The sequence below is a fragment of the Dermatophagoides farinae genome, chromosome 6 (assembly GCF_024713945.1).
Source record: "Dermatophagoides farinae isolate YC_2012a chromosome 6, ASM2471394v1, whole genome shotgun sequence".
NCBI lineage: Eukaryota > Metazoa > Arthropoda > Arachnida > Sarcoptiformes > Pyroglyphidae > Dermatophagoides > Dermatophagoides farinae.
In genome coordinates, this window is record NC_134682.1 from 423,547 (window position 1) to 451,052 (window position 27,506).

At 31.9% G+C, this 27,506-nt stretch overlaps 8 protein-coding genes across 11 annotated transcripts; 3 read left to right on the forward strand and 5 right to left on the reverse strand.

Annotated features, from left to right (window-relative positions):
• Positions 1 to 924: 924 nt before the first annotated feature.
• On the reverse strand, positions 925 to 9,589 carry E(bx) (nucleosome-remodeling factor subunit NURF301 E(bx)). Of its 2 annotated transcripts, none has more exons than XM_047057094.2 (4): positions 9,398 to 9,589; positions 1,635 to 8,794; positions 1,478 to 1,562; positions 925 to 1,414 (listed from the first exon to the last, which is right to left on the reverse strand). In XM_047057094.2, exons 2-4 carry the CDS (start codon positions 8,664 to 8,666, stop codon positions 1,230 to 1,232), a joined length of 7,302 nt encoding a protein of 2,433 aa, XP_046913050.2. In that variant the 5' UTR covers positions 8,667 to 8,794; positions 9,398 to 9,589; the 3' UTR covers positions 925 to 1,229. The 2 variants fall into 2 exon arrangements, with proteins under 2 accessions (XP_046913050.2, XP_075588255.1); XM_075732140.1 differs by lacking the exon at positions 9,398 to 9,589 and adding an exon at positions 8,906 to 9,122.
• On the forward strand, positions 9,260 to 10,336 carry l(1)10Bb (BUD31-like protein). Its single transcript, XM_047057092.2, has 2 exons — positions 9,260 to 9,546; positions 9,673 to 10,336. Exon 2 carries the CDS (start codon positions 9,773 to 9,775, stop codon positions 10,217 to 10,219), a length of 447 nt encoding a protein of 148 aa, XP_046913048.1. The 5' UTR covers positions 9,260 to 9,546; positions 9,673 to 9,772; the 3' UTR covers positions 10,220 to 10,336.
• Dic1 (Dicarboxylate carrier 1) lies at positions 10,250 to 12,527 on the reverse strand. Of its 2 annotated transcripts, XM_047057091.2 has the most exons (5): positions 11,861 to 12,527; positions 11,161 to 11,798; positions 10,911 to 11,095; positions 10,718 to 10,846; positions 10,250 to 10,657 (listed from the first exon to the last, which is right to left on the reverse strand). In XM_047057091.2, the coding sequence occupies exons 2-5, from the start codon at positions 11,537 to 11,539 to the stop codon at positions 10,430 to 10,432; spliced, it is 921 nt and encodes a 306-aa protein (XP_046913047.1). In that variant the 5' UTR covers positions 11,540 to 11,798; positions 11,861 to 12,527; the 3' UTR covers positions 10,250 to 10,429. The 2 variants fall into 2 exon arrangements, with proteins under 2 accessions (XP_046913047.1, XP_046913046.1); XM_047057090.2 differs by having other exon boundaries at positions 11,161 to 12,527.
• A 472-nt stretch (positions 12,528 to 12,999) lies between these two features.
• On the reverse strand, positions 13,000 to 14,332 carry Nup37 (nuclear pore complex protein Nup37). The gene is made up of 3 exons (XM_047057087.2): positions 13,587 to 14,332; positions 13,212 to 13,523; positions 13,000 to 13,140 (listed from the first exon to the last, which is right to left on the reverse strand). Exons 1-3 carry the CDS (start codon positions 14,262 to 14,264, stop codon positions 13,024 to 13,026), a joined length of 1,107 nt encoding a protein of 368 aa, XP_046913043.1. The 5' UTR covers positions 14,265 to 14,332; the 3' UTR covers positions 13,000 to 13,023.
• Positions 14,333 to 15,157: 825 nt separating this feature from the next.
• Positions 15,158 to 18,226, reverse strand: retm (real-time). Its single transcript, XM_047057089.2, has 4 exons — positions 16,819 to 18,226; positions 16,348 to 16,497; positions 16,150 to 16,281; positions 15,158 to 16,048 (listed from the first exon to the last, which is right to left on the reverse strand). The coding sequence occupies exons 1-4, from the start codon at positions 16,879 to 16,881 to the stop codon at positions 15,410 to 15,412; spliced, it is 984 nt and encodes a 327-aa protein (XP_046913045.1). The 5' UTR covers positions 16,882 to 18,226; the 3' UTR covers positions 15,158 to 15,409.
• Positions 18,227 to 19,339: 1,113 nt separating this feature from the next.
• Positions 19,340 to 20,705, forward strand: LOC124493962 (exosome complex component RRP42-like). Its single transcript, XM_047057088.2, has 3 exons — positions 19,340 to 19,846; positions 19,921 to 20,194; positions 20,275 to 20,705. Exons 1-3 carry the CDS (start codon positions 19,419 to 19,421, stop codon positions 20,377 to 20,379), a joined length of 807 nt encoding a protein of 268 aa, XP_046913044.2. The 5' UTR covers positions 19,340 to 19,418; the 3' UTR covers positions 20,380 to 20,705.
• On the forward strand, positions 20,619 to 26,307 carry raptor (regulatory associated protein of MTOR complex 1). Of its 2 annotated transcripts, none has more exons than XM_075732143.1 (8): positions 20,619 to 20,764; positions 20,932 to 21,414; positions 21,581 to 22,855; positions 22,920 to 23,754; positions 23,820 to 23,930; positions 24,007 to 25,705; positions 25,784 to 25,898; positions 25,973 to 26,307. In XM_075732143.1, exons 2-8 carry the CDS (start codon positions 21,025 to 21,027, stop codon positions 26,057 to 26,059), a joined length of 4,512 nt encoding a protein of 1,503 aa, XP_075588258.1. In that variant the 5' UTR covers positions 20,619 to 20,764; positions 20,932 to 21,024; the 3' UTR covers positions 26,060 to 26,307. The 2 variants fall into 2 exon arrangements, with proteins under 2 accessions (XP_075588258.1, XP_046913020.2); XM_047057064.2 differs by having other exon boundaries at positions 20,659 to 20,764; positions 20,965 to 21,414.
• Positions 26,161 to 27,088, reverse strand: Mrm2 (Mitochondrial rRNA methyltransferase 2). The gene is made up of 2 exons (XM_075732147.1): positions 26,552 to 27,088; positions 26,161 to 26,497 (listed from the first exon to the last, which is right to left on the reverse strand). The coding sequence occupies exons 1-2, from the start codon at positions 27,006 to 27,008 to the stop codon at positions 26,331 to 26,333; spliced, it is 624 nt and encodes a 207-aa protein (XP_075588262.1). The 5' UTR covers positions 27,009 to 27,088; the 3' UTR covers positions 26,161 to 26,330.
• Between the last annotated feature and the right edge of the window lie 418 nt (positions 27,089 to 27,506).

The following is a 27,506-nucleotide window of genomic DNA, read 5'->3' on the forward strand; positions in this document are numbered from 1 at the left end:
TCTGTATCAACCAAAACAACAACAACAACAAAAATTGGAAATTAACGAAATTATTAATGACAAAACAAAACTTACAAGAAATTTAATCATTTTTTTCAAGTCGATAAATCGAAAAAAATTGTTCCAGGATCAACATAAAAAATGTTCATTTGGAAAAAAATCTTTGAACGATTTTTGTTTTTATATACAAAATTCAAGATGTCCATGATGATGATGGATAATTACCACAATTTGATGATTAAAATCAAATGAAGATTGTTCCAGAACATGATGATGATTGTAAATCATTATCATTTTTATTGCATCTAAAAAAAGTGGGATTGTTGTTTTTTCACCACCACCACCACCACCAACAACAACAATCCTGAAGTTTGTGAATTGATAAACACAAAACTAGATCATACCCGATATAATCTTTATTTTCATGAAAAAAATTTGTCATCATACGTAACCTGTTTTCAAATTTCTGATTTAATCAATTCATTCGTTCGTTTATATGGCTTCATCATTCCATCGATGGTCAGATTGAATAAAATCAGAATCAATCCATGCAAATTATTTTCATTATCACATGTTTTCAATACATAAACACACACACAGTATTTGCGAAAGGATCCATGTATCAATGCTTTTGTTTCTCAAAATGAAAACAATATTTTAATCAAACTTGTCAAATCTAAGCATAACGCCACAGACAACAACATATACACAAAAAAAATTCGGTCACAATAAAATCATATCCGTCGTTGTCATCATCAGCATTTATAATCAATTTGAACCGATCTGAATTTGACATTTTACATTCCAAAATAAAAAAAATTAAAAAAAAAATGTAAATGTCACACACATGAAATTTGTGTTCGAAATTTGAATTTTTTTTCCTGTCAATAAATGACGTAATAATAGACCATCACCATTCAATTATTATGTGTTCAAATGATCAATATCGATCGATATTATTATTTAGCAAAAAGAAAGTATTTTTTAAAGTGGTATTGAAAAAAATCATCTATTCACGTGTTTGTGGATATGTGTATGTGTGTTTCAAATGTATAAAATCTGTCAATTTGTATATTTGTTTACATTTTACACAAGATTAAAATTAAAAAAAAAATATAATATATCCACAGATTGCCACACAACGATTATATCTATTAATTATTCTAAATATTTAATAAAATTGATTTAAAATTATCTTTTTCGATTTTCATGAATTCACAATTTTTTTTTTAGTCTTTTAATTCACGTAATTTTCGTTCGAAAACTTCTTCCAATGTATTGGCGAAAAAACAATATTGTGAACTTGGTTCATTATAATATCGACAATTATCGAATATTTTATGCATATCATAAATGAATTCTGTGAATCTTTTATAATTACGGCCACTAATACGATTGGAAATTTGTTGAAGATCTGTGGAAATTTTTTTAGATTAGATAAATAAAATCAAAATTCAGCATCTATTCATTTATTTACCCATTGGTTCTTTGATGACCGTATAATAATCGGGAACTTGTTTTCCATCAACAGGTTTCAAAAATGGCCATGAACTTCGATGTGACTAGAAAACAAAAAATGATGATGATTAGTTTAATTTTTTTTATCAATTAAACAAAACAAAAAAATCCCCTACCTTAACAGTTTTGACTATTTTTTCCATCCGTTGAAAATCACCATCAACAAGTGGTTGAATATTTCTATAGCTTCTTGATTCTTCACCTTGACAACGTGGACAAAAATATTCGTCAATTTGATCGGCACGAATACAGGTGACGCCAACACAGCGACCATGAAACCAATCATTACATTGATCACAGCAAATATAAAATTTCTCGCTTTCATATTTTTCTTTACAAAAACAATATTCTTTATCATCATCTTCATGTTCAATAACCACCTTATGATTATCGTTGGAATTGTTGTTAGTAGCTGTTGAACGATTATGATGATGATGGTGTTTAGGTTTACGTCCTGGACCAGATTTTCTGACATTCGTCGTTGTCGGCGTCGTTGTCACCGTCGTTGATCGTGGACTTGATTTACTATTATTGTTTGATAATGAATTGGATTTTTTACTTTGATCATCATTCAATTTTGGATTTCGATCTTTACAATCTAAACAAAAATATTGTTCCAAATCATCAGCTTCTTGTTTATCCATTCCGATACATTTAATATGATACCAACGGCCACAATCATCACAAGCAATCATCATTGATTTATCATCCGTACGATTACAGATACAATAATTTGTTGCCGTTTTACTTTTTGGTGATTTTTTCTGCGTCTGATGATGAGGGCTTTTTGCAGCAGCAACATTATTCACCGTAGATTGTGAATCAACATTACTCGATGATGATGGTGATGATGATGATTTAGAGCCACTAGTATTAGCTAAACGTTGTCGTTTGATTGATCGAGATTCAGATTCTGGTGTTTCGGTTGATGATGAATTATTGTTAGATTTGTTGTTGGAATCAAAATCTTTACTATCAAGTTTATGTTTTACACCAGATATCGTAAGTTTGACATTGTTTGACTGATTCACAGTTGTCACTGTTTGGTTTGATGATGATGATGATGCTGTTTTTACTAAAGATGATTTTGCATGAGCAGCTGCTAATTTTCGTTGAGCTTGTTTTAATTTTTCATCAATTTCACGTTCAACCATACATTTTATATGTTGATTAAATACGGATTTTCTACGTAAAATATTCCTACGAATAACTTCGATATGATTTTGACGAAATTTGATTTTCATCTGCATATTTTTCTTATGTTTTCTTTCAGCCATTACTTCTTTATGTTTATTGGAACGTATTTCTTTCTCTATTTTATCAATCATTTGTTTGATAACATTTGAACAAATTCTTTCCGTATCTTCTTTTTCATCACGTACAGGACGCGGTGTTCTACTATGTCGTTCCGGTTGTGGATATTCATAAATATAATCACCATCATTATCATATTTTGAACGTGAATAACGTGAACTTCTTGTTGTTGTTGATAATGATGATGATCGTTGACTGATTCGATGATTGCTCGTAGTATACTCATTTTTATTTGGTAATGATTGTTGCTGATGTTGTTGATTAAATTGTTGTTGATAATTTGGCGAATCGGCTTGTTCTTGATGATGTTTTTGTAATGCTAATAATTTTTGTGCAATTTCTGGCGCTACATTTGGATTCATCAAAGCTTTCCGTACGATATCTTGTGTCATTTCTGCAGTGACGACAAAATCTTTTTCTTCCGATTCTTTATTCTGTAAATTACTCGACGACGTATTACTGTTGATAACATTAGCTTTCGATAATGTCGATGCTGGAATCGGATCCGTTTGCTGTCCAGTGGTTACAACATTTGGATTACGAACTATAATTGGACTTTTGGTCAATATTCGTGCCGTTGATTGATTATTACCACCACCAATTTGAATAGTTTTAATGCCCATTTGATTCAATGTTGTTGGCGTTGCGGTGGCCGCCGATGTGGCTGCTGAATGGAGAATAACTTTTTGATTATTTGCATTGGTCAATACGATTGTATTGAGTGGAGTGGTTGTCGGCGCCAACATTGCATTATTACCGCTTGTAGCGACAAAAATTGCTTTTGGTTGAGATTGAGATTGATTATTATTATTATTATCACCACCACCACCAGTGACAATAGTCGAATTATTCGATCTCAAACCAACTGCTGATGGAGAATTAGAGGCATTAATAATTGGTTTAGTCGTAATAAAACGAATTTGATTATTGGAATTTAAGGAAATTTGTACGGTTTGATTGGTACCAACACCACCACCAGAAGCAGTACCAGTACCAGAAGCAGAAGCAGCAGCAGTAGATAATGAACTTAATGGAAGATAATGTGTACGGCCATCACTCAGTTTTAATGGTAAACAAGTAATATTTTTGGAATTTGTTACATTGATTGCCGATAAAACTGGACTTGATGACGATGATGATGATGATGATGTAGCTGTAGCTGTAACTGTAGCTGTTGTTGTCACAGTTGTCGCCGTTGTAGTTGTTATGACATTTTTCAATGTATTCGTTGTCAATATAGCATTTACCGTTGTTGCTGTGGATATTTTTTTCGGACAATTTGTCGCAATAATCGGTATTGAATGTCGAATATTCGAATGCTGAATCGTATTTACTGAACGAATTATTGGTGATGTTGTAGTATTGAAATTATTTGAAATGAAAATTGGCCGTCCAGTGGTGGTGGTGGTGGTGGTGTTGGTGGTAACCGTTGAACCACCACCTGTAGAATTTAATGGTGTTCGTAAAATATATGTTCGATTATTCGCTGTCACAGGACTGGCCGTGGATGTCAGTAATTGGAAATTATTTCCATCGCGAATAAAAAGCTGTGATGACGATGGTTTAGTCACGTTGGTTGTTTGTAAACGAATTGCTTGACCATTCGATGTATGAATCGTTGATCCATATGGTAACGATGTATTCAATGTAGCAATAGTAGGATGATGAGTGGTAGATTGAGTTGATGAATTGGATGATGTATTGGAACATTTTGGTGACACACGATTTGTGATTAAAGTCGAGAATTTTGCCGTAAGTGTTTTGCCAAACGATGTCGCTGTGTTGGGGTGCAAATTAATATTGCCACCATTAACAAATCGGACCGTATCGATTGATGTTTTATTATGAACACTACCGGTCTCTTGTAATTTTCTTTTCATTTCCAATTCTTTTTGACGCTGTTCTTGAATAGCTTTCTGTCGTGCTAAATGAATCTGTTTATCATTGAATTGTTTAATTTCCCATATTTCTAATTCTTCTTCGCGAACCCAATTTTCATCCATTCGTGGACCTCTATTCTGCGGTGATTCAGGCCGTCGCCGTTCACGTAATCCACTACGATTTGGTGTTGGAATTTCACGTGAACGATAAATAGGCACATCGATTGGCACGGTAATTTTCCTGATATGATATTCAGAACGTAAACCAAATGGTGGCATATCTCTTCGTTTGAGAATTTCAATGGTTTGTACATCAACATCAGTGGTTATGGTGTTTGTACCAGAAATCGGTGGTTTCTGTGCTAAATCATCCCAACGAACTGATGCCCATAATACACGTAGCTGCAATGCAACACAATGCAATGTTGGTAGATTATATACACGAAAAAGCCAAGTGATTCGAAATGATGGCCGTGGTGTTAAACCATATGGCCATATTGATGGATTAATCTTGGCATTATAATTGAAACCGGAAATTTCATATTGACCACCAGTTCTTCCCAATTGACGAAGTTCATAATCCAATGGTATGAAAATTGATTTAAATTTTCCATTCGTAAAACGTGTACTTGGTGGCAGCTGTGCTTTACTAGTGAATGAAACGACTTTTTTTGCAAATTGTTCCACATCATCCACAGTGATAATTTTCTGCAATTCAACTGATTCGGTAAGATCTTTGAAAATCATTTCTTCTTTTTTAATTGATGAACAACAATTTCCATTGATAAGATTTTGATTTTTAGCTAAATAAGAACAAAGTGGTGAATAACAATTATGATGACCATTTTCAACAGGTGATGAACAAGAAGAAGGAAGCACCGTAGATGAATTTGAATCACAGCTGATTGAATAACAACAACTCGTTATCGATACCGGTGGTTGTGTTGATTTCAACGGTTTAATCAAAACATCATTTTTCTTCTCATCATCAACATCATCATTTTCTTTTTTCTGTTTACGTTCAAATGTCAATTGATTCATACGACAGGATAAAAGTTTGTCTAATCTTGATTCTTGAAAAATTTTTGGATAATAAAATTTTCGTTTTTTCGATGTTTTCTCTGTTAGAAATTCGGAAATTTTTACGATAAAATTTTCATCATTTCCATCATCATCATCATCATCAGTTTTCATGGTGGAATTTTCATCAATTTTTTCAGTTTTTATTTCTTCATTTTGATTATTGTTGTTGTCGTCACTTTCACTTTCTTTCATCACAACATCGTCATCAACATTAGGTGTTAGTGATAAATTTTTCTCTAAATCACATTTGACCACTTTATATGGATTTCGTATACTAGTGAGCCAAAACCAACCACCAACACCTGATAGACGATATTCTTCACCTTTTTGTTTCCATATTTGATGACGTAATTTTCCATTGACTAATTTGACTCCGGCACCACCACCTAATGGATTGTATTTCGAAGCCGTCGATGAATCATTTGGATCCAACATACTGGACATTAATTCAGCAACTTCTATTGCCATAGCCGAAGCAGCGGCAGCAGCAGAACGACCACTTTTCTTTTCTTTCTTTTTCAATTCATCACGTTCTAATTGAGTGGTACGTTGAAGAACAGTAAAGCCCAATAAATCATTCCAGGCATTGTTGAATAACACTGGTTTCATCGATGATTCCAGAATATACAAAGCTAAACCAAATTCTCTGGGTTCTGAACAAATTTTTACTGCTTTAATCCAATTATCACGATGACGTTTCCAATTCGAATGCATCAATGGATTCGGAAAATTCAATTCAAATTGCAATAAAGCTTGCCGTAATGTGTTGATCAACATTGGTTTAGGTCCATGTGCCGTTGTAACTGGAGCCGCTGTTATAACTTGATTATATGAAGCCCATTTTAAATCAGACATTGGTGTTAAACTAAATTTATGACTTAAATGTCTTCGACGATCACGATCATCTTGAACCTGATTTCGGCTCAATGCCATCGGTATTAAGCTATAAATATTCTGATAATTACGATAATTTCCTTCGAAACCAAGATTGAACAGATTCACTTCAAAATATGTTGCTGGTAATGCTCGCCGTTGAGTACGTGTTAAAGTTTTTTCATTATCTGCCACAACAATAACAGTTTCTTCATCACGGAATGCTTGAATCGTATTATACAGGCTGGTTTGATTTCGTAAATAATTCGTTGTCATTGTAAATGATTTTTGTGGTAAAGTACCAGTTTTTAGCCGTGTTTGCATACCACCACCACCAGCACCAGCACCTCTTAAATCTTCTTCATCAACGGCTAATTTTGTTTCTAATTCAGCTATTTTCTCACCAATTACTGATTGATCATCTGTTGAATTGGATTTTATTTTTGAAGATCGTTTTAAATACAATTCTTCATTCACTACTTCAAGATAGCTTTTTCGAGAACCTTTGGCTATTTTCGTAAGCTTTTCAGTAATACCCATTTGTTTATAGATATCATCATGTAATTCGGACAACGTTTTACATAGATCTGATTCGTACATTTCATCATCAATACATTCAAGTAGTTCATCAAATTGTAACCGCGTTGTGTAATACCAAACTTTATCGGATTTAGTATCTTCAACAATGATACGACGAGCAAGAAACCAATATTGTCGTCCATGACGATCCCAACCAATCGGTTCTTGTCGTGGCATTTGGCGTTCATATTCATTCACACAATCGGTAACGCCCATCACTTGATTTTGTTTACAAATCGGACAAAACCATTCTTGTTCGGGAACTTGTTTCAATGGTGGATCCAAACAGGATAAATGAAATACTGCCGGGCATGAATCACACATTAACATTTCACCATTTTTGTGGCACGAACGACAATGTTCATCATGATCAAGTTTTCCTTCAGAATTGATGGCATCTCTGACGACTTGTGTGTTGAGAAAATCATCACATAAATGTTGGAGAAGTATTAGCTTTTTATCTACACTAGTGAATGGATACGTATCATTCATCAATGATTGATCCATAATTGGCTTATTTTTCTTATAATCAGATGAAAGATAAATTTTAAGCACTTCGGGCCATGTAACATGATCGCAAAGATGAAGATAAACATTAATAGAATCTCGAATATCCTGCGGTCCATGCTGTGTACCAATCAAATCATCTTCACGAATCAAAGCTTTCAATAATTGAATATGAATTTCAGATAATAAATAAGTTTGTTCATCAATCAAAAGTGAGATACAAAAATCTTCAAAACGAAACGGTGATAATCGTAGAGTATTTGAAAAGTGTCGTAAAATTTCATAAATACTTAGTGTACGAATCAATTCATTGCCGGAGATGAGTAAATCTTCAGATGATGATGGCAATGATAATTCTGGTACTTCTTGATCATCAAGATAAACTGGTGCTTTTTCACGTGGTGGTCTTCCACGACGTTTACCGGTTTGTTCGGTTCCTTCTTCTTCTTCACTTTCTTCTTCTAGTTCTTGTTCTTCTTCGAATTCATCTATTTCATTTTCATCATCCTTATCGTCGTCAACGTCAACATCATCATCATCATCATCATCATCATCTTTATCCGAATCATCAACATCTTCATCACTTTGTGTTGCCGGTTCATCATAATAATATTCATCATCACATAATTCATCTTCACTTTCGGTTTTTTTACGTTTTCGGCCACGTTTTTTCGTTAATTCTACCACAGTACTACTTGAACGTGTTGATGATCGACGTGTGGAACGTGTCTGATATTTATTATTCGTACCCGATGATCTTGATGTATTTGTCGTGGATGAACTATGATTCGAATCCTCATCATCATCATCATCGATAATCACTTTATTGATTTTTGTATTCAAATATTTATTATTATTATTTGATTGATTTTTTGGTGGGCGGCCACGTTTTCGGGGGCGAGATTTACGCATGACGAATTATATAATGATGATCGCGATTTATCAATCAATCAATAAAATTTAAATTTTTAATTAATCAGTATGGACAACAGTGCAAACACAAACAGTGGGGACCCAAATCCGAATCAAAGTCGATGATACTATATTGGTTGAATGAAATAGAAAAACAAAAAAGAAAAATTCAAATAAATGAGATAATGTCAATGTTGATGATACTGATGTGTGGAGAAATTAAAATTCAAAATTTTTACACTGTTCTGTGTTGTTTCGGTAACAGTAAAAGGCGCCAAACATAAGAAATACAAGATATTGTGAACATCAAAACACAACACCACACACACACACACTGACATACACACACATAACACAGAGCTTTACAGAATAGGGTAAAAATTAATGGCTGCCACTGAATGTATATTAAATATATTCTCACACACGCGATCAAGTCTATGGTCCTTTTTTATGTGAGTAGATAGAAAATGTGTGTTTGTGAGTGTGAGTTTGTGTTGCGCGACTTTGTGCACCCTCATCAAACCGTTCATATAATACGTAACTAGAATAATTCAATGTTTTTTAATAAATAATGATAAAAATAAACATCTGTTATTATCATTCACGCTGGTAAATTGAATATTATGTCAAATGATTATTGATAGTGGAGACATTTTTACGATTTTCAATGTTTTTTTTTCATTCGAAACAAATATTTATCTCTCTGGCTCAATTGACTCAATAAGACTCACCCAGTTACCACAGTCGGTTAATGTTCACGGCAAACACTGTCGCTCATTCAATTTTTGTCGATTTTCAAGTTTTGATTAATGCTTTGTGGATCAATTTTTTCTATTTGCTAAACATTTGATCGAAGATTTTTCATAAAATAAACGAAATTGTAAGAATTTGATTTTCTCACTTCTTTTTTGCACAAACAATATAATTGTTTCCAAGGAAGATTTTTTATTTATAAAGGTCTTATCGAGAACATTTCTCTCTCTCAATTTGTCTATTTGCTCTATAGGCTTCATCATTACGTCGTTTGGATTTGTTGTGATTGAAATTTTTTTTTTGTCTTATTTACTTTTTGATATATTTTCAATCAATCAATCATTTGGATAATAATGCCAAAAATTCGTACTGTACGAAATCGTAATCGTCAACCACCAGAAGGATGGGATCTAATTGAACCGACTATTGAAGAATTGGAAGCAAAAATGCGTGAAGCTGAATCCGAATCACATGAAGGTAAACGACGTACGGAATCATTATGGCCAATATTCAAGATACATCATCAAAAATCTCGTTATATTTATGAACTTTATTATAAACGGCAATCAATATCAAAAGAGCTATATGAATATTGCATAAAGAATCGTATTGCCGATGCAGCATTGATAGCTAAATGGAAAAAACAAGGCTATGAAAATTTATGCTGTCTTCGTTGTATTCAAGTTCGTGATACGAATTTCGGCACCAATTGTATTTGTCGTGTACCACGAGATAAATTGGAAGAAGGTCGTAAAATTGTCGAATGTATTCATTGTGGTTGTCGTGGTTGTTCTGGTTGATTGGATGATGATAATATTCAACTCAAAATGATACATAAAACTCCATTATATTTGTATTTTTTTTTGTAAATTAAATTCCTAAAATCATAATAAATTACATCTAAATTTCTTATTGCATTATCAATTTATCAACAATAAAATAAAACTTTTTCAAAAAAATAAACAAAAACAAACTACGGAAAACAAATTGATGATTGTCATTATATGGCATTAATGTTTTTTGTCTTCGACAAACATATGGACACCGAAATTCAGTCGTAATTGTTCCAGAAATACAAATGTCAAAATTGTATGCGGCGCTAATCGTATGAATGCTGGAACATAACCTTTGAAAAATCCAAAAATTCCCGATTCTTTATACAATTCCGTTATACAATGGCCAACACTGCGGTACTGATTTTTTGCCGAATTCATCATACGAGTTTTTAGTACATCGAGCTATGTTAAGTTCAATATAAATAAAATCGTTCATGAACAATTAAATTCAATAAAACTTACTGGCTGTGTTAATGATGTAGCCACGGCACCGGTCAATGTACTTGCTGATAGATGAGTGGTAACATTATCCTCGAAAATTGATGGGAAATATTTGAGTAATAAATATTTGAATTGATCATACATTGAAAGCTGAAATTCAATTCAAAAATTGTTTTGAAAAAAAACGCTCCAGAAAACTATTTATATTAAATACCTGTCCAATGGACATCATGATTGCACGAGATGTTGCCATTGAAGCTCCATTGAATAATGTCATGGCACCTTCGTTTCGATAAACTTTAATGAGACCATCGATGGCATTTCTATAATTTCGTCGATCTTTGGCAGGCATTTTAATATCGTTTTGCATACGAACATTTATCATATCGGCTGGTGTCCCTATTAAATGAAGAGGAATTTATTCATTACAGCGTTGATTAAATTTACAATGAATCAATAATTACCAACAAGACCACCAGCAGCACCAGAAATTCCGGCCAAAAATATTCTTTGGTATAACGGGATTGGTGATCCATCAGGTGAAATTTGTTGTTTAGCCACTTCATATATGCCAAAACGTGTTGTCGAATAGGTCAATTGTCGAAGTAATGATGCAGTCAGTCCATTATATAAAGCTAATAAACCTTCAGTTTTCACTATTCTAACCGTTGTTGACATCATTGTTGGCCGTTGTCCGGCCGTTATATTCGTTGAAGCAGTCTGGAAATGAACTTTGATTAAATCCAATGGATGTGTACAACAAGCGGCACCGGCCGATGCTAGACCACCAAAATACCATCGTGATAATATCACTTCTTTTGGTTTCGTAATATTCGACATCATTCAGAGTAACGATGATGATGATGATGATGATGTAGATGAAGATGATGACGAATAAAAAATAAATAAATTAAATATGTCAATATGGCGATATCACCGCAATGTCAATGATTATTTTTGGTCCAAATTTTACAATAAACGGTGATATGGTTGAAAATCAAATCGAATGTAATGAGTAGTTGTACTCATGAAAATTTGTGGCTGTGGTTATGTTTTTAAATCACCAAACAGTATGAAGTGTCGAACAAGATGATATGACCACCTATTTGATTGATTAGAAATAATAATAATAATAACGAACATTTAAATCTGAATGCGTAATACTCTTGTTGTTTTAATCAATCGGCAAAAAAAAAAATTCGAAAAAAAACATTTCCTCAAAGTCGCTCATGGTGTACTCGTCATTCATTTCATTTCATTTCATACACAGTTATTATTCTTCAGTTGGTTTTCCTTTACATGATTTGATCATTTTTTTTTTATTTCTGTTTGCAGCCACCAGATTAGTACATTGAAAATTTTTTTGTTTGTTGATTAAATTTTAGAGATAAAGATTTGAAATTTTTTTCTTAATCATGAACAGACATCAATTTCGAACTGGTTCAACTTGTGATGTCTCCTTTTAAATCAATTAATAATGCACATATATAAATGGAGTTGAGCAGTAAAATCACTTCATCATTTGGAGGTTAAATTCAGTTTTTTTTCTGTTTGTTCGCGTCATTCATTCATTCATTCATTTGTTTTGGACATCCTGATGGCATTTCAAAAAAAAAAAAAAAAATGTTCAGATTTGTGGTTTTTCTTTGACGCAAACTCAAAAAAACTCTATGGATAAGAAATCGAAAATTTTTTCGATGATGATGATGATGATTTGAGATGGTGGAATATTTTCGTGAGAATTTTTGTTTTTTTTTCTCATATGAAAATCGTGAATTATGAAGAAAATGGGATGGAGAGAAAACGGTGTCATTTGTAGCGGGTACATTAGTGTACGATAGATGATCGAACATTGATAATCAATACGTTGCAACTGTACCATACTAACAAATCGATTTTATGCTGTATACCTTGTAATTACGGCTAGTACAGGTGGAATTTTAGTTGCCAGGCCACACACACACACACATGCTCATAAACCATAGATATTCAAATGTCCCAATCGGTACAGATCTCATGAAAATGATGGAGATGTATAAAAATCAAAGATAAGAACAGAATCTTGTTCAAATATCGAAAATGATCAATTTGGAGCAAAAAATTTCAAGAGTGGAAATGTTGAAAATTGTAAAAAAATCCAAATCATTCAAAAATGTCAGCCGACGTTTATATCCAATTTGTACGGCGGAAGAAAATCATCTAGATCTACTAAGAGAATGGCAACGAATCCGTCGTATTGAATGTATGCAATATGATTTTGATTTTATCAACGAATGTCATTTGGATTCATCAAATTTATCAAGTTAAATGGTAAATTGTTCGTTTTATTAAAAAACATTAAATTTAAAAAGATGAACGTATTTAGGTCCACCAACAGCTAATAATGGCATCGAACGATTCCAGCTAATACCACGACCAGCGATCAAATTTCGTTCGATAAATGTCTACAGAAAAAAAAGAAAATGAAATCAATTTCAATCAAATTAATAAATTCACATGATCATTGATAAATTACTTGATTTGTAATAAAATTTTTTACAGTTAAAAAACTATATGGTCGTGCCCGGTATGCAATCAATTTACTATCGTAGAATGAAAATTCTGATAATCCTTCGAAATCGGTTTTCAATATTTTAATCGGTAAACTTGTTAATGATGTGTCCCAGAAAAACAAATTACGATCCGATGCACAGCCAATGAATAGATTATTCTCCGAACACCAATCACTTGATGTCAATGGATAACAATTACAATCAAATGACATGACAGCAACATGTGTTATTGTATCATAAAAACGAATCATTCCTTTCTTTTCAGCAACTAATAGCTAAAAGAATGAAAAAAAAAATTTGAATAAATCTACAAAACAATCACATTATATCAAACTCACTTTATTCGGTTCAGTTCGATGCCATTTAACACTAACACCAGGCGATGAAAGCATTATTTTAGCAGCAACATTTTTACCATCCATTGATTGTTCATTACGTAATGAACGAATTATACACAGACAATCATCACCAGTTGATGCTAATTGTTCACCAGAAATTGGTTCAAATGCCATATCATTGATGTGATTAATGTGACCAGCGAAAAATTGTTGTTCAGCATCATTATTCTGGCTATCATCATCATATTGAATGGTTTGATTTAATAGTAAAATGCCAAAATCTTCAGTTGCTATTGCTAAACTTAAAAAACCATGTTGAGCTTGTTGTGAGAAATCGGTTTTAGGTCCAAAAACCAGAGATGAACATTTCGAACCACAAATATAGTTGTAAATGAATTGATAATCAAATTCAGTTCCATCGCCTGATTTATCATCATTACCACTAATGGTTTGGATCAATGAAATTCGATAAATAAAAATCCGTTCACGTACACAACATGCCAATATATCTGTTGCACCATCGAATGGACAAAATTGTACAGAATTTATCGTTTTTTCTGTTGCTTGTTTCAAATCAATATGAAATTCTTCGTAAAAATTTTGAATCTTATTATTATTCATCGATGAAGAAACAACATTCGGGAAAGGAGAAAAATTTGTCAATTTTTGGCCAATCATTTTTTTCTGGTCATCGGTGGATCATATGTTTTCGAATTTGAATTGATAGCTTTTTTTTTCTTTTAACATTGAAGCGTGCACGCGTATAAAATGGCGGAAAAAAATGTAATCATACCATTTTGTAATAATAAAACCAGACAAAAGATGGCGTCGTTTGTTTGAATTTAAATAAAAAATTCCTTTATTAATTAAAAATTAGCGGTAATCAAGTTAATTAATTTTTTGTTTATTATTCAAATTAGAAATTTCAAAATATTATTCAGTATTTGTACATATAGTGTAACAACAAAAGTGTAGTTGATAAGTAAGAGAAAAAGAAAGAGAGAAAGAATCCAAAGTATTTCGAGCACCCAATCACAATGGATAATTTCATTATTAAAATTTTTTTATGACAAAAAAAAATTCTATCCACAATTTGTTAAAAAATACGAATTAGGTCGTTTTTCATTCTGCTATTTAGACATGTGTGTGTGTGTGTGTTTGTTTGATCTTACTAACAACAATTTTGTACGTGATACAAAATAATAAAATTACATCAAAAACAAAACAAATTCTTTTGTTTGTACAATCGTGTACGATGGTGATGAGAAAAAATACATTTGCAGAATCGATTTGAATACTTTTCAAGGTACATTAATATTTTGTCATTTGTTTGTCATACTGATGATATATAGAATATAATGATGATGATGATGATGATTGCATCTAACATGAAGAAAATTTGTTACAGAAATAAAAAAAAACGAACGACGAATACTTGTAAATGTTATTGTTGATGAATGAATGAATGAAGATTACAAGAAAGTTTTACATATACAAAAATAATTGATAATTATAAATAATAACAAATTTCCGATTTGAATTATGATGATGATGATAATGACGGAGTAGGCATACAAATGATAAACAAATTAGTGAATTCGATGATGATAATTTCTTTGACTTTTCTGCTTTTGGATAATAATAATAATAATAATTAGTTGATAACACAGACAAGATACATAGAAGAAAAATCGATTCGAATTTCAAATAAATTCGATTCTATTTCGACATGGTTGTGTGTAAGGAGCACAAAAGAAATTTTTTTGTTTTGTTTTGTTTGTCTTCAAGGAATCTCAACGAAAATCGATATATTGATGATATCATCAACTTAGTGATACGGCATTATTGTTACTGTTATTATTACTAGTCTTGACTACCGCCGCCACTGCTGTACCATTATTATTTTCGAATGAACTTTTTTTCTTAAGACTTTCACATTTGTTCAATATTTTCTGTTTAGTGGCTTGGATTTTTTCTTCCACCGAATTGGAACGAATACAATCAAATTTGGAATTTTTCGTGGAACGTTTATGATTATTGGACGTGATTGTATCGTCGATATTTGACGATATTGGACTTCGAACTGAATCTTGACTATGTGAAATAATCATACCGTTATGATTTTTATTATTAGCAGATTGTTGTTGATGTTGGTGTTCAATATGATTGCTGCCACCATTATTGAATAAGGAATCACTAAATTTATCGGAATCCTCATCATTATCATTATCATCGGAATTTTCATTTGGATTTGAGCTTGATTCATAACGAGGCATGCTGGTAATACCTTCTTGAGCCAATTCATTGATATGATATTCAATAATTTCTTGACCTTTTTTAATATTTTGTGAATAATGTTTAACAGCTAATCGTTCAACAACATGTTCGAAACCCCAAAATGATTTGATTTCCAGACTGGCTTGTTGTTCGAATATGGTCCAATCTTCATTTTCGGGTGAAACCTGATTACATTCATACATGATGATGATCAATAATTGGAGGGCGTGGGTGAATCAAATAATTATCATAAATTTGATCATAATAATGTTCGATTGACGCTTACCCGATAATAACATAATTCATGAATATTAATATGATTGCTGAAGCTTTCATTTTTTGCTTCTATTTTCAGCATACGTTTTCGTCGATTCAGTGTATTTCTTTGTATGAATAGAACATGATCCACTCCAGTAATCTACAATAATCGATCAATCAATCAGGAAAAATAAACATATATACGATATACTAAATCAATACTCACCTTACGAAGAAGATATGGTGCATCAACGCTAATACGACAACGACGTTCAATCACATGAATAGAACCATCGTCGCTAATATTATCATAGATTTTATCACTACCAACAAATACTGGTATAAGATGACATGTTGGAAATCGTTTTTCATATGCCTTAAAAAAATAGAAAAACAAAATTAATCAGAACTAAGTGGAAATATAGAATGTGTTAGATATAGAAATAGATTGAATTGAAGCAAGAAATTTCTTTTTTTTTTTGATTTATTCGATGAAAAATTAGCTATATCTGATGATTATGATAAAAATTGGCACGCAAAAATATTTCAAGTCACGAAATTGTTCGAAATTAAGTAGGTGTCAAAATGAACAAAAAAAAATGCCAAATTATTACATAAATGACAACAAGGAAATGAAAAAGGGTGTGAATAAAATCATTACATAACATGAAAATGTCATACACAGACACACACTTACCGCCATGACTAATTCGAATGGATATTTGAAAACCCGTACGGGTGCTTTATATTGTTGAACCATTATGTTCAATGTGTTTTTAAGAAATATTTAAATTTGAAAAAAAATGTTATTCTATAAATGATGACTAGTCGATTATCATGCACAAACAAGCACAAAAATTATCGGTGATTTAATCACTTTTGAAAACCAAGAAAAAAAAATGCGAAATTGGAGACAGTTTTTTTTAGCACCTAAAATGATCATGTGATATGATCATGACAACAATCACACGTTTGCTTGTGAATATCACAAAAAAAAAAAAAAAAATAAATGAGAGAAAGTGAAGGTAAGTTTGATTGAGTGATGTGAAATTCGAATGGCACTTGAACTAGAACCAGAAAAATAATGACAATAAAAAAATCGTGTTGCCAAAATAAAAATTGAATCGAATTTTGATGATTATCACTGATTTTTGTTTTTCTGAATGTTTTATTATGCATATATAAAAGTTCATAAAATTCTTTTAATCTTGTTTTTTTTCACACCGAACCATATAGAGATCAATAGAGTGCACTTTTTTTTGTATGATATACGGCTTCATGTGTTGTGAGTGAGTGAATGAATGAATGAATGAAGAAAATTCTTTCAATTTTGATAACGATCACAAAGACGATGACGACTACGACGACGACGTAGTAAAACGAAAAAAAAAATTAAGAATCATCCGGCATATGAAATGGGGGTCTATGGTTCCCAGTTCCCAGTTCAAAATGATACACACACACACACACATCAAATTGATGGAATAAACATCAAACAACGGCAACAGCCACAAAGTACAGGATTTGATTTTAAATTTCTATCTTCAGTGCATATTTCACTTTATTAGATCTTTTAGACATTTTTATGAATTTCGTTTTAAGAGAAAAAAAAATAAAAAAAATTATGAAACAATACGCACACACACATACATAAAAAAAACTTAAAGATTACTTCAACGAATCAACTTGAAAGAAGTAACAGAAGCTTGTGATAAATATCTGCTATATCAGATAACAAATAAACTTCAAAAAAAAAAAAAAAAAATAGGACCATAAACCCAAAGTTTGGTATTATGATGATGATTATATGAGAGTATATATAAATCGAATGTTCTGTATTGTGTATATAACAACAACACACTGTCTAAATACACACAAAAAAAACCTATCACATTTTTAAAAGGAGAAAGATAAAACTAAAAACTGAACAACAACAACAACAACAACGAAAACAGCGGAAAAACATTGTGAGCCACAACATTCAGCTGCTGGGGCAATGTATAAATTTTCATATATAGCACACACACACAGAACAAGTATTCCAATAACAACAACAACAACAACAAAAAACGAGCATAACCTCGTAATATTCGTTGTCAAACTGGAACCCACCACACACATACACACATAAATTGCAATATTGCAAAAATCTTCTACAATTCATTCATTCATTCCATTTGAAAAGCCATGAAGAAAATGGCAATGGTTTTGAATTTTCTCTGTCGTTGTTGTTGTTGTTTTTTCATTTTCGCTTTCAAATTTGATATGTGATCCATAGACACACACACATCGATTCTTTTTTGTGTTTATGATATAGAGGTATTTTTCATAAATTTGATAGTCGTAGTTTCTTTTCTATATATAGAAAACTGGATGATGTTTCAGTTACTTCGAATAATCATCAATGTGTGTTTTTTGTTTGCCATTTGAATTTGCCACTATCAATGGCCATTCTATATATTGGATAGAATTCTCTTTTTGTTTTTGTTTTCTCAAAAAATTATCGATACGACGGCTGTTGTCGTGTTTGAATTCTTTTGTTTTTTTTTATCGAGAGAAATTGAGAGAAACAAAAAATTATTAAATCGATCCCAACAATGTCATCGAATGCTGAGACAATATCGACATTTCATTTTAGTCATTTTTGTTTTTCATTTTTTCCTCTCGTTGATTGTTTGAATTTATTCGAAAATTTATTTTTTCTCTTCAATAATAATCTTCCGTTGACCTTTAAAAAAATTAAAGGTCAATGTTGACATGCAATTAGTTTGAAGAGAGATGGAAAAAAAGTTTGCCATTACTATAATGTAAAAATGAGCAATCAATTTTGTTGATTAATTAGGCATTTCTGTTTTGTTTTTTCATTAATAATTGAATCTCATGGGGATTATATCGTGGATTCGTGTTGTATACAAATAAATTTAATCATAAATGAAATGAATGTTTTCAAGACAAAAACAATTATTCAGGATTATGTTTCATTCATATATGATTCATTCATCCATCATTATCAATCATGATGACGACAAAATAAAAAAATTAGCAAAATGAAATTGTTTGGCGCCAAGATTATGATTTATGATTCAAAACAATCGATACTTGCTGGTATCGATATTTATATTTTTTTTGAGCGTCTATATCGTGTGTGTTTTTTTTTTAAAATTGATTTTGTCAAATTTGAAAATAATGTCTGTGATGAATATTATAAATAAAATTAGTGAAGGTGAACGTCTATTCATTATAAATGGCGTTGATTTGAATATTCGTTCGGATGGCCGATCATGTGATGATCATCGTATGGTAATGATTGAACAGAATGTTATTGAAACTTGTAGCGGTTCAGCACATGCACGATCTGGAAACACTGATGTTTTGGTTGGAATCAAACTTGAATTAGAAGAGATCGTCAATAGCAATGATGGTGATGATGATGATAAACATCAAGCTCAGAATGGAACAAAAGGACGTGTCCAGGTTTTTGCCGATATTTCTGCCATTGCATCACCTGCATTTGAAGGAAGAAAAGGTGAAGATATCACCTGTCAGATTGAAGCATTGTTTTCCGAATTTCTACCAGATTTTATTGATCTAGAAAAGTTAATTATTGTACCGAACCGATCATATTTTGTTTTACATATCGATATTGTCATTCTTGAATGTTCATCATTATCATCATTGATTGATATTACCTCAATTGCCATCAAAACTGCCTTGAACGATGTTCGGTATGAATTTGTTTTTATTAAAGCTTTCCTTTTTCTCATAATTTTTTTTTCTTTGATCAAACTAAATTATTAAGGATTCCTAAAATCAACATTCTAAGTATTGATCAGAATGAATTCACCGTTTCCGAAGATGAATTTGAATCAATTCCATTGGATGCTAGCCGTGTACCATTGGTGACAAGTTATACAAAAATTGGTTCAAAATTTGTTGTCGATGCTACCTGGGAAGAGGAACAAGCAAGTGTCGGAACCATTTCCGTGGCTTTTGTTCCACCTGATCAAATTATTTTAATGAAAAAAATTCGCCATGGATCAATAAGTACTGATTCATTGCCATTACTATTTGAAGTATGAAAATTTTTTTCCTATAAAAAAAAACACTGGCATAATATAACGTAATATAATTTTTTATTATTCCCCTAAAATAGCGTGCAACAAAATTTGGTTTGGAATTATCACGAAAATTTGAAGCTAAAATTCATCAATGTAAAACCCTAAAAACGAGTGGTAGAATTACATTTTCAATCAATTGATTGGCAAACTCTCAATAAAAACAGAACCACGTTTGTATATAATTATGAAATTCGAGCCTTTTTTTACGAATTCATGCGACATCCATCATCAATTGTAAATGAACAAAACAAAAAAAAGAATTCACGCGCAAAAACAAAAAAAAAATGTTTCACACATGCATCATGTGAATGCATGGCACATGATGTGCCACAAAAATAAACAATCCAGCATGTTAATCGATAGTGTCGTTCATCACCAAAAGCAAAGTCGAAAAAAATTTTTGTTTATAAAAATTTATTATGTGGATTTTTTTTTTTAGTTGGATAAAAATAAAAAATTTTTGAGATTTTTTCTTTGTTGTTGTTGTTGTATCATAATCATCATCAACATATATATAATTAATTGGTAAATTTTTTTTTATACAAATTTTGCTTATCATTAAAAATCGTTTTTTTTTTGTTCTCTATTGTAAAATTTGCCAACAAATCAATCGATTGATTGATAGAAAATAAAATTTTTCTGTGTGTGTGTGTGTGTGTATCGTACAATTTTTCATTTTATTCTCTTTTCAGAATCAATTTGTTTTTTTTTTGTTCTCATTTCAGCAGTTTTTATTTATATATGCATGAAAATTTTCCATTTTAAAATTAAAAATCTTCATTCTTATGAGTTTATTCGTTGGCCGTGAAAGAAAAAAATTTCATCAACATGTTGGCGAATCATCAATATCTAAGACGACGACGATGATGATGATTTCAATGATGAATAATAATAATAATAATAATAATCTTATCAATAATAATAACACGAATCATCACCATCATCGACAACAACAAAAATTGCGTCATAGTATCTCTACAACAATAACATCTGATGGTGGTGGTGGTTGTTGTACTACTACAGATAAATTAACCATTTCATCTGATAGTAGTGGTTCATGTATTCATAATCAATTTGGTGATGATTATCGTGATGTTTTCATTGATCCAAGACATTTGGATGAAATTAAAGGCCATGATGATCATATAAATCAGAATTGGCGTTCTAAAGAACGTGTATGTATTTTTTTTTATTTAATTTTTTTGAATACAGTAATACCCCGCTTAGCGCTGTTTCTCTTTCGGCTCAAAATTTTTGGAACCTAACCCCGCGTTAAGCGTGGTATTACTGTATTAAAAATCTAATTTTTTTTTAATTTCATCAATTTTATCATTGTTTCAGATGAAAACCGTAAGCGTTGGTATTGTTCTTTGTTTGAATATCGGTATTGATCCACCGGATATAATCAAACCAATTCCACATGCAGTTTTACAATCATGGACCGATCCATTTGCATCAGCTGCTAGTAAAGCTTCCGATACAATAGCTAATAATCTAATGAAACAATATGAACGATTGAATTCACGTCCACGTTATAAACATTTGATTGATCCAACTATTGAAGATGTAAAAAAATTATGCACATCATTGCGTAAAAATTCGAAAGAAGAACGTGTTTTATTTCATTATAATGGACATGGTGTTCCGAAACCAACACTTAATGGCGAAATATGGGTATTCAATCGTAACTATACCCAGTATATACCTTTGTCATTGTATGATCTTCAACAATGGATGGGTTCGCCATCAATCTATGTATTTGATTGTTCAAATGCCGGTATAATTCTCGAGATATTTCAACAATCCGCCATACAACATCAAAAAGAATATGAAATGAATATAAATTCTGGAGCTTTTCTGACTACAAAAGATGTTGATCTGGTCAATGGCAGCATGCGACCACCACCGGTTCCAAATTATCAAAATTGTATACTATTGGCTGCATGTAGCAAAGGTGAAATACTGCAATTACATCCAGATCTTCCAGCCGATGTTTTTACATCTTGTCTTACGACTCCCATCAAGACATATTTACTATGGTTTCTCAAAAAGAATGGTCGAAAATTAACGCCTGAATATACATTAGATTTTATTGATAAAATTCCTGGCCAAACAAATGACCGTAAATCGATTCTTGGTGAATTACATTGGATTTTCACTGCCGTTACCGATACTATTGCATGGAACACTTTGCCACGTGAACAATTTCAACGCCTTTTCCGTCAGGATTCATTGGTGGCCAGTTTATTTCGAAACTTTCTACTCGCTCAACGTATACTACGTTGTTATGATTGTACACCTGTATCTAATCCATATATAAAATCTACTCATTCACATCCAATGTGGGAAGCATGGGATTTTGCCGTCGATCATTGTTTATCACAATTATTTAAAAATGAAGAAATCAAAACTAATCCACAAATTTATGTACCATCGCCATTTTTTGCTGAACAATTGACCGCTTTTCAAGTATGGCTCAAATTAGATTCACATTTACGAACGATGCCAGAAAAATTGCCAATCGTACTTCAAGTTCTTCTTAGTCAAGCTCATCGTTGTCGTGCACTTGATTTGCTGGGTAATTTTTTAAATCTTGGTTCCTGGGCAGTAAATCTGGTAAATATCAGTTGAATTTGTTTCTCATGATTTATCATTAATTTTTCTTCGACATTTTTAATAGGCCTTATCGGTTGGAATTTATCCCTATGTACTTAAATTGCTACAAACATCTGCTCGAGAGCTTCGACCATTTCTAGTGTTTATATGGGCTAAAATATTAGCTATCGATGAAAGTTCACAGAATGAATTGATACGTGATAAAACACATCGATATTTTATGGTAGTTTTAACCGATTCTAACATATCAATCAATCATCAAGTTATGAGTGCTTTCATATTATCCGTAATGATTCGCCATAATCCGAATGGACAACGAGTTGTTATACAGAATAATTCTGATTGTCAATTTGGATCGATAATTGATATTGCCCTCAATCTATTGATGGATGATACATATGATCATCCGAATCTAAAGAAATGGCTGATAATTTGTTTGGGTAATGTATGGGAAAATAATGAAGACAATCGATGGCTGGCTACTAGAAATGCTGTGCACGAACAACTCTATTCATCACTTAATCATTCCGTGCCTGAAGTTCGAGCTTCTACCGTTTTTGCCTTAGGTACATTCATCAATAGCATTACACAACGTAATGAACATGCAAATGAAATTGATCGAAATATTGTGTCCATATTATTACAAAAAGTCTATTATGATTCATCACCTTTGGTTCGAAAAGAATTGTTGGTGGCGTTGCATTGGTTTATATTGATTTTTGAAAATAATTTTCTACCAATTTTTCGTAAAAAAGCCTTCGAAGATCATATTGCTCGTCAACATGATCCGAATAAATTTTCTGTAAAAGATGCAATTTTTGATTCATCAATTCATCAGTCAATGTTATCGGTAAATCACAACAATAATAGTGTTAACATTCCAATTAGTTTCACAGCAGGTATGTTGGATTTTTTCCGTTCTTTATATATGTAATTGATTAATTTCTTTGTCTTAATCATGAAGCTGATTTCATCATCAATTTAAAAGGTGATCCAGGGTTTAATGTTCGACAAATGTCACGTGAAAGAATTTCTCAAAAGCTATTAACAGTGCCAGAAAATACCAATTCAGATGGTGAGTATACAAATATATTCATTTCATACTAGAGAAGATTATTAATTTTTCTTTGTTTTTTTTTATTTATTATTAGCTAAATTGAACAAAATCAATGAGTTTACTAACTCTTTAATAACTCAAATTACACCACCAAATAGCGTTCAAATGAAACATTCACATTCATTTAGTTCCCCATTGAACGCCTCGACACAATCATTGACTAGTATTTTCGACAGGGTATGGCATGTGATTGAATTGTATCGAATGGATCCATATCCAGAAGTAGCAAGCTTAGCATCTATCATTTATAATGATATCAGTTCAAAAGCATTCACAAGCAAAGATAATTGTTCTGATTCATCGGAACCATCATCGCCTACTAATCGTTCGAAATATCTTTCAAATGAATCCCCATTAACTAATTCAATGGAGTATGTTGAAAAGCCACTTTCAATGAACAATGAACAAATGAAACATCATTCTGGTCGTGTATCTGTATCCGGTTTAACCAGTCCATATCTGCCTCATTCTAGTAATCATGCACTATTCATCAATCAATATACAATGAAAAGAAAAATCTTTGGAAAAGATCCTTCGTTGTTGAATGAAAAGAAAGATCATAGATATGCTCCCTCTACAAATGGATTATGTGATAATAATAATATACCAGCCAATTCGAGTAAAGAATCGATATCTCCTCAAAATAATTCAATCAGCGAATATCAAGCTTGTCGAAAACCACTAATAACGACAGCATTTGTTGATTGGTGCACCAAACAATTTAGTCAACCATGTTCACCTGCCGGTATCTGTTGCTGTGCAAATACGGAGCTCAATTATCATGATGAAATTAGTGAATGGCGAATGAATATTATACAAAATTATTATTGTCAAGCTAAAACCAAGCTTCTACATGATGATCTTGTCACAACGAATAAACCACGAAAAGAGACGAAAAAAATGATGGCTCATTTAATGAAATTTCATCCATTTGAAAAATATCTAGTTACAGCCGATGATCATAATTTTTCACTTTGGAACTATTCAAATTCGAATGCCCCTGTTGTAGCCGCTGATTACTATGACGTACAAACATTTAAAAATGATCAACTTTCTAGTGCCAAAATAACCGATTTGCATATAATTAATACTCATGGAAGAGCATTACTTTTGGTCGCCACTGATGATAGTGCTATTCGTGTTTGGCGTAATTTATTTCCATTAACATTTTCTGAAGTATCCATGAAAGAATATGAATCATCATCATCTGATGGTCACCGATTATCTGTGCCAAAATTATCATCGGCTTTTTTCATGTTTGAAGATTTACCGTTGCGAACGGAATCTCGAAAACGATTTGTAATGGCCTATGATGACCAAAAACAAAGAATCATAGCTGGTGGTGATAACAAGACCATTCGAATTTGGGATGCTAATCATGAAAGTAAAATCCGGGATATTGTCACTGGAAGCGATGTTGTCACGTCAATACAAACTGCTGCTGATTCCAATCATTTTATTTCTGTTGGTTGTGAAGATGGAGCTGTTCGTGTATTCGATGATCGTGTCATGTCAAACGATGGTCGTGTATTATCGTTTACATCAAAAATGACACCAGTTATTAATGCGAAATTTCAAACACATTCAGATTCTATAAATATGGTCAGTGGACATGCTAATGGTGATATTTGTTGGTATGATAAACGTATTACAACCAAAGCAGTTCGTATTGAATGTACAAAAAAGCCAATCACTTCGATGGTGTTTCATGATCTAACTGATGTGTTTGCATGGTATGTTTATATAATATAATAACCAAATTTTTTTTAAATTGAAAATTTCAATTTTCAAAATCATTTCTTTTTTTCCAGTGCCTTTGATTATGAAAATTCTGAAATTCAATACTTTTCATGGGATACATTCAAAGGATTGACGTTAAAAACTCGTAATCGATATGTGCAGAATATTTCGTTTCATCCGCTTAAAGTAATTATTTCATATATCGATCCTTTAAAAAGTATTTATTTTTAAAAATTTTTTTCTTTTACCATTTTCTTTAGGCAAAAATTGCAATAGCCACTTCAGACTCGACAGTTACCATATACAAATCCTCATTGCGTACTCCTTTTATTTATAATTTATTGTAAATAACCAAAGTTTCGATTCAAATCTTTGGATGTGTTTGGATCCAAAACATTCATCAAATAATGAATTTGTGCAGCAAATATTTTGTGATATGATCAAAAACTTGTGTACTAATAATTTGTCTTTATTTTTTTTTATTATTTAAAATTGGAATTTTCAATTTTCCTTTTTACAAAATATTGAAATGTAATAGGAAATTCATCGTTATTTTTGTTGCTCAAAATTGCACAATAAAATTGTTTTTATTATTTATACAGACGGAAACATTTGTTATCATCCACGACCTTTAAATCCGGTGGCCAAAATGTACAATTCAGTCGAATCCATACGGCTAGCTTCTGGTTTAATTTTTCGTACTTTTTGAAATATCAGGTTTAAATCTTCAATTAATTTTTCTGTTTGATTTCCATTGAAAATTTTTGTTAGAAAATTTCCCTGATCTTTGAGACAAATAGATGCAAATCGTACTGTTGAATAGACCAATTGCAGAATACGTTCATGATCATAATCATGTTGACCAGTAACATTTGGTGACATATCACTTAATATAAGATCAGTTTTTCGATCATTTAATGCGGATAAAATTCTGGCTTGACTTATGTGGCTAGTGAAATCGGTTTTTGGTAAACAAATAGCACCAGGTATGGTGGCGAAATCTGCTTTATCCAAAGCAATAACCGCCCCGGTTTTATGGCATTCAGGCGGTTTAAGCTTTAAACATTCGACTATAACTTGTGTCCATGATCCTGGTGCTGCACCACATTCTATTACAATCATTCCAGGTTTCAATAATTGATATTGTTTATTCATTTCAATTAATTTAAATGCTGCACGTGAACGATAATTTTGATAACGAGATTGTTTTACAAATGTATCACGAACATGTCGTTGCATCCAGCTTTGTGATGACAGATGACGTCTTAAAATCAAATGGAACGATTTCATTTTCATTGATTAATTCATGCATGTTTTTCAACTATAGCCACAAACAGCTGATTAAACAATTACACCAGTGATTTTCAACCTTTTTTTTGTTGCGGCACACTGCATTGGCGCACAGTGGTTGAGAATCACTGAATTACACAATGCAAAAATGATGTTTAAACTGTTAAAAAATCTGTTGATTTTTTCCACACCGACAACTTTTTAAAAATCCCATTTTTCATAGATTGCAAGTTCGTTGATTTATTTTTTAAGTACAAATCGGAAAAATCTCTAAATTGGTAGCGGCATTGCCAATTTTTTTGCATGTGCCTCTTCTTCAAAAAAAAAGCTGACCGATTTTGGAGAGTGGAATAAAAAAGAAATAGTCGGCTGTTTGTATGGATGGAGGTGACGGGTATCGATCCCGCTACCTATCGCATACTAGTACAATGCATATGTAAAATTAATATGTACATTGCTAAGCGATCGCGCTACCATCTGCGCCACACCCCCAACTTACTAAGC

Bases quoted from the DNA above. Each gene is read 5' to 3' on its own strand.
- Dic1 (XM_047057091.2), bottom strand. From the start codon at position 11,539: ATGATGTCGAATATTACGAAACCAAAAGAAGTGATATTATCACGATGG. The intron at 11,096-11,160 runs GTAATTATTGAT...TTCATTTAATAG, and splicing joins TGCTGCTGGTGGTCTTGTTG to GGACACCAGCCGATATGATA. The intron at 10,847-10,910 runs GTATTTAATATA...ATTGAATTTCAG, and splicing joins TCATGATGTCCATTGGACAG to CTTTCAATGTATGATCAATT.
- Nup37 (XM_047057087.2), bottom strand. From the start codon at position 14,264: ATGATTGGCCAAAAATTGACAAATTTTTCTCCTTTCCCGAATGTTGTT. The intron at 13,524-13,586 runs GTGAGTTTGATA...TCATTCTTTTAG, and splicing joins ATCGAACTGAACCGAATAAA to CTATTAGTTGCTGAAAAGAA. The intron at 13,141-13,211 runs GTAATTTATCAA...TTTTTTCTGTAG, and splicing joins AAAATTTTATTACAAATCAA to ACATTTATCGAACGAAATTT.
- retm (XM_047057089.2), bottom strand. From the start codon at position 16,881: ATGGTTCAACAATATAAAGCACCCGTACGGGTTTTCAAATATCCATTC. The intron at 16,498-16,818 runs GTAAGTGTGTGT...TATTTTTTTAAG, and splicing joins CATTCGAATTAGTCATGGCG to GCATATGAAAAACGATTTCC. The intron at 16,049-16,149 runs GTAAGCGTCAAT...GAATGTAATCAG, and splicing joins ATGAATTATGTTATTATCGG to GTTTCACCCGAAAATGAAGA.
- LOC124493962 (XM_047057088.2), top strand. From the start codon at position 19,419: ATGGTAATGATTGAACAGAATGTTATTGAAACTTGTAGCGGTTCAGCA. The intron at 19,847-19,920 runs GTATGAATTTGT...TAAATTATTAAG, and splicing joins ACTGCCTTGAACGATGTTCG to GATTCCTAAAATCAACATTC. The intron at 20,195-20,274 runs GTATGAAAATTT...CCCCTAAAATAG, and splicing joins CATTGCCATTACTATTTGAA to CGTGCAACAAAATTTGGTTT.
- raptor (XM_075732143.1), top strand. From the start codon at position 21,025: ATGAGTTTATTCGTTGGCCGTGAAAGAAAAAAATTTCATCAACATGTT. The intron at 23,755-23,819 runs GTATGTTGGATT...TTAATCATGAAG, and splicing joins TCCAATTAGTTTCACAGCAG to CTGATTTCATCATCAATTTA. The intron at 23,931-24,006 runs GTGAGTATACAA...ATTTATTATTAG, and splicing joins AGAAAATACCAATTCAGATG to CTAAATTGAACAAAATCAAT.
- Mrm2 (XM_075732147.1), bottom strand. From the start codon at position 27,008: ATGAAAATGAAATCGTTCCATTTGATTTTAAGACGTCATCTGTCATCA. The intron at 26,498-26,551 runs GTATTCTGCAAT...TTTGTCTCAAAG, and splicing joins ACATGATTATGATCATGAAC to ATCAGGGAAATTTTCTAACA.